General features: G+C 42.5%; 1 protein-coding gene across 1 annotated transcript in view; it reads left to right on the forward strand.

Annotated features, from left to right (window-relative positions):
- LOC121839235 (trichohyalin-like) overlaps window positions 1-1,489 on the forward strand; it is a gene marked incomplete at both ends in the record, with an annotated part of 1,794 nt that extends 305 nt beyond the window's left edge. Inside the window, one exon of the mRNA XM_042296856.1 lies at window positions 316-1,489. Within this exon, the coding sequence (XP_042152790.1) occupies window positions 316-1,489 (1,174 nt within the window). The remainder of the gene's footprint in view (window positions 1-315) is intronic.
- Between the last annotated feature and the right edge of the window lie 3,511 nt (window positions 1,490-5,000).

Raw genomic sequence — 5,000 nt, forward strand, 5'->3', positions numbered from 1 at the left:
AAAGAGACAGAAAGAGAGAGAGATACAGAAAGAGACAGAAAGAGAGAGAGAAAGAGACAGAAAGAGAGAGAGAAAGAGACAGAAAGATACAGAAAGAGAAAGATACAGAAAGAGAGAGAGAAAGAGACAGAAAGAGAGAGAGAAAGAGACAGAAAGAGAAAGACAGAAAGAGAGAGAGAAAGAGACAGAAAGATACAGAAAGAGAAGAGAGAGACAGAAAAGAGAAGAGAGACAGAAAGAGAGACAGAAAGAGAGAGAAAGAGACAGAAAGAGACAGATACAGAAAGAGAAAGAGACAGAAAGAGAGAGAGAAAGAGACAGAAAGAGAGAGAGAAAGAGACAGAAAGAGAAAGAGAGAGAAAGAAAGAGAGAGAGAAAGAGACAGAAAGAGAGAGAGAAAGAGACAGAAAGAGACAGAGAGAGAAAGAGACAGAAAGAGAGAGAAAGAGAGAGAGAAAGAGAGAGAAAGAGAAAGAAAGAGAAAGAGACAGAAAGAGAGAGAGAAAGAGACAGAAAGAGAGAGAGAAAGATACAGAAAGAGAGAGAGAAAGAGACAGAAAGAGAGAGAGAAAGAGACAGAAAGAGAGAGAAAGAGAGACAGAAAGAGAGACAGAAAGAGAGAGAGAAAGAGACAGAAAGAGAGAGAGAAAGAGACAGAAAGAGAAAGAGAAAGACAGAAAGAGAAAGAGAGAGAGAAAGAGACAGAAAGAGACAGAAAGAGACAGAAAGATACAGAAAGAGAAAGATACAGAAAGAGAGAGAGAAAGAGAAAGAGAGAGAGAGAGAAAGAGAAAGAGAAAGATACAGAAAGAGAGAGAGAGAAAGAGAAAGAAAGAGAGAGAGAAAGAGACAGAAAGAGAAAGAGACAGAAAGAGACAGAAAGAGAAAGAGACAGAAAGAGACAGAAAGAGAGAGAGAAAGAGACAGAAAGAGAGAGAGAAAGAGACAGAAAGAGAGAGAGAAAGAGACAGAAAGAGAGAGAGACAGAAAGAGACAGAAAGAGAGAGAGAAAGAGACAGAAAGAGAGAGAAGAGAGAAGAAAGAGAGAGAGAAAGAGACAGAAAGAGAGAGAGAAAGAGACAGAAAGAGAGAGAGAAAGAGACAGAAAAGAGAGAAAGAGAGAGAAAGAGACAGAGAGAAAGAGACAGAAAGAGAAAGAGAAAGAGACAGAAAGAGACAGAAAAGAGAGAAAGAAGAGAGAGAGAGAAAGAGACAGAAAGAGACAGAAAGAGAGAGAGAGAAAGAGACAGAAAGAGAAGAGAGAAACAGAAAGAGACAGAAAGAGAGACAGAAAGAAAGAGAGAGAAAGAGAGAGAAAGAGAGACAGAAAGAGACAGAAAGAGAGAGAGAAAGAGACAGAAGAGAGAAAGAGACAGAAAGAGAGAGAGAAAGAGAGAGAGAAAGAGACAGAAAGAGAGAGAGACAGAAAGAGAAAGAGAGAAAGAGACAGAAAGAGAGAGAGAAAGAGAGAGAAAGAGACAGAAGAGAAGAAAGAGAGAAAGAGAAAGAGAAAGAGAGAGAAAGATACAGAAAGAGAGAGACAAAGAAAGAGAAGAGAGAGAGAGAGAGAAAGAGAGAGAGAAAGAGACAGAAAGAGAGAGAGAAAGAGAGAAAGAGAGAGAGAAAGAGACAGAAAGAGACAGAGAGAGAAAGAGACAGAAAGAGAGAGAAAGAGAAAGAAAGAAAGAAAGAAAGAGAGAGAGAGAGAAAGAGAAAGAGAGACAGAAAGAGAGAGAAAGAGACAGAAAGAGAAGAGAAAGAGACAGAAAGAGAGAGAGAAAGAGACAGAAAGAGAGAAAAAGAGACAGAGAAGAAAGAGAGAGAAAGAGAGAGAAAGAAAGAGAGAGAAAGAGAGACAGAGAGAGAGAAAGAGACAGAAAGAGAGAAGAAAGAGAGAAAGAGACAGAAAGACAGAAAGAGAAAGAGACAGAAAGAGAGAGAGAAAGAGACAGAAAGAGAGAGAAAGAGACAGAAAGAAGAGAGAGAAAGAGACAGAAAAGAGAGAAAGAGAGAGAGAAAGAGAAAGAGAGAGAAAGAGAGAGAGAGAGAGAGAAGAGAGAAAGAGACAGAAAGAGAGAGAGAAAGAGACAGAAAGAGAAGAGAAAGAGAAAGAAAGAGAGAAAGAGACAGAAAGAGAGAGAAAGAGACAGAAAGAGACAGAAAGAGAAGAGAAAGAGACAAAAAGAGAAAGAGAAGAAAGAGACAGAAAGAGAGAGAGAAAGAGAGAGAGAGAGAGAGACAGAAAGAGAGAGAGAAAGAGACAGAAAGAAAGAAGAAGAGAGAAAAGAGAGAGAAAGAAAGAGACAGAAAGAGAAAGAGAGACAGAGAGAGAAAGAGACAGAAAGAGAAAGAGACAGAAAGAGAAAGAGACAGAAAGAGAAAGAGAGAGAGAAAGAGAAGAAAGAGACAGAAAGAAGAGAGAAGAGACAGAAAGAGAGAGAGAAAGAGACAGAAAGAGACAGAAAGAGAGAGAGAAAGAGAGAGAAGAAGAGAGAGAGAGAGAGAAAGAGACAGAAAGAGAAAGAGAAGAGAGAGAGAAGAGAGAAAGAGAAAGAGAAGAGAGAGAGAAAGAGACAGAAAGAGAAGAGAGAAAGAAAGAGAAAGAGACAGAGAGAAGAAAGACAGAAAGAGATACAGAAAGATAAGAGAGAAGAGAGACAGAAAGAGACAGAAAAGAGACAGAGAAAGAGACAGAAAGAGAGAGACAGAAAGAAAGAGAGAGAAAGAGACAGAAAGAGAGAGAGAAAGAGACAGAAAGAGAGAGAGAAAGAGACAGAAAGAGAGAGAAAAGAGAGAGAAAGAGACAGAGAGAGAAAGAGACAGAAAGAGAGAGAAAGATACAGAAAGAGAGAGAGAAAGAGACAGAAAGAGAGAGATACAGAAAGAGAAAGAGACAGAGAGAGAAAGAGACAGAAAGAGAGAGAGAAAGAGACAGAAAGAGAGAGAGAAAGAGACAGAAAGAGAGAGACAGAAAGAGAGAGAGAGAAAGAGACAGAAAGAGAGAGAGAAAGAGACAGAAAGAGAGAGAGAAAGAGACAGAAAGAGAGAGAGAAAGAGACAGAAAGAGAGAGAGAAAGAGACAGAAAGAGAGAGAGAGAGAGAAAGAGACAGAGAAAGATACAGAAAGAGACAGAAAGAGAGAGAAAGAGAGACAGAAAGAGAGAGAGAAAGAGAGAGAGAAAGAGACAGAAAGAGAAAGAGACAGAAAGAGACAGAAAGAGAAAGATACAGAAAGAGACAGAAAGAGAGACAGAAAGAGAGAGAGAAAGAGACAGAAAGAGAGAGAGAAAGATACAGAAAGAGAAAGATACAGAAAGAGAGAGAGAAAGAGACAAAGAGAGAGAGAAAGAGACAGAAAGAGAGAGAGCATGAGACAGAAAGAGAGAGAGAGAGAGAGAGAGCATGAGACAGAAAGAACACAACAGAGTTGAGATTGAATCTGATTAAACTTTGCACGAACCTAAACAAGTTCCCACAGGCCTAAAACAAGGCTGAGCTCACACATCCACACACCCACACACACACACACACACCACACTCACCAACAGAAGTAGGCATCTCTCCCCACTGCAGCACGACGTCTTTAGTGATGCGTCCGTAGGTATTGACGTAGACTCCCTCATCTTCATAACACAACAACATCTCCATCCCGTCTGTCTTAGGAAGAATCACGATGGCATGGGGAGTCACCTGGGTCTGAATCTATAGACAGACAGAGGTAATGGTTATCTACTGTCTATCTCCCTGCACTATATATCACACCACACACAGACTTACGTGTGAGGGGACGTAGATGTCGTAAGGGTTGCCAGAGTCGACATCGATGACATGGAAGCCCAGGCTGGAGCCGTAGATGACCTTTAACCTCTGCCCCTCCTCCACCGTCAGGTCAACCAGCTGGGGGCGGTGCTGCAGGTCAGTGAACGACTGGGAGGTGGGGGGAGAGAGAGAGAGAGAGAGGTGTTACTATTGACCCCAGAGTAACTAGTATCAGACAACGTGACAAACCCCATAGTATTGTCACAGACAACGGTGCAACATTTCCTCTCAAGGAGTCCCTGTACTTCCAGGATGTCTACCTAACTACAGCATCACATCTCAACCCGGTGTGGGACCTACCTTGAAGGTAGTCCCTGTACTTCCAGGATGTCTACCTAACTACAGCATCACATCTCAACCCGGTGTGGGACCTACCTTGAAGGTAGTCCCTGTACTTCCAGGATGTCTACCTAACTACAGCATCACATCTCAACCCGGTGTGGGACCTACCTTGAAGGTAGTCCCTGTACTTCCAGGATGTCTACCTAACTACAGCATCACATCTCAACCCGGTGTGGGACCACCTGAAGGTAGTCCCTGTACTTCCAGGATGTCTACCTAACTACAGCATCACATCTCAACCCGGTGTGGGACCTACCTTGAAGGTAGTCCCTGTACTTCCAGGATGTCTACCTAACTACAGCATCACATCTCAACCCGGTGTGGGACCTACCTTGAAGGCCATGAACTTGTGGTAGGGTTTGGGGGCCCAGGCATAGATCTCCACTGCGTTCTTCTGAGCGATCACCAGGAACTTGATCCTCTCGTACTTTACTGGAAACAACACACACAGGACAGAGTCAACAACACACACAGGAGAGAGTCAACAACACACACAGGAGAGAATCAACAACAAACACAGGAAAGAGTCAACAACACACACAGGAGAGAGTCAACAACACACACAGGAGAGAGTCAACAACACACACAGGAAAGAGTCAACAACACACACAGGAAAGAGTCAACAACACACACAGGAGAGAGTCAACAACACACACAGGAGAGAATCAACAACACACACAGGAAAGAGTCAACAACACACACAGGAGAGAGTCAACAACACACACAGGAGAGAGTCAACAACACACACAGGAAAGAGTCAACAACACACACAGGAGAGAGTCAACAACACACACAAAAGAGTCAATAACACACACAGGAGAGTCAATAACACACACAGG

The sequence above is a fragment of the Oncorhynchus tshawytscha genome, linkage group LG14, assembly GCF_018296145.1.
Source record: "Oncorhynchus tshawytscha isolate Ot180627B linkage group LG14, Otsh_v2.0, whole genome shotgun sequence".
Classification (NCBI taxonomy): Eukaryota; Metazoa; Chordata; class Actinopteri; order Salmoniformes; family Salmonidae; genus Oncorhynchus; species Oncorhynchus tshawytscha.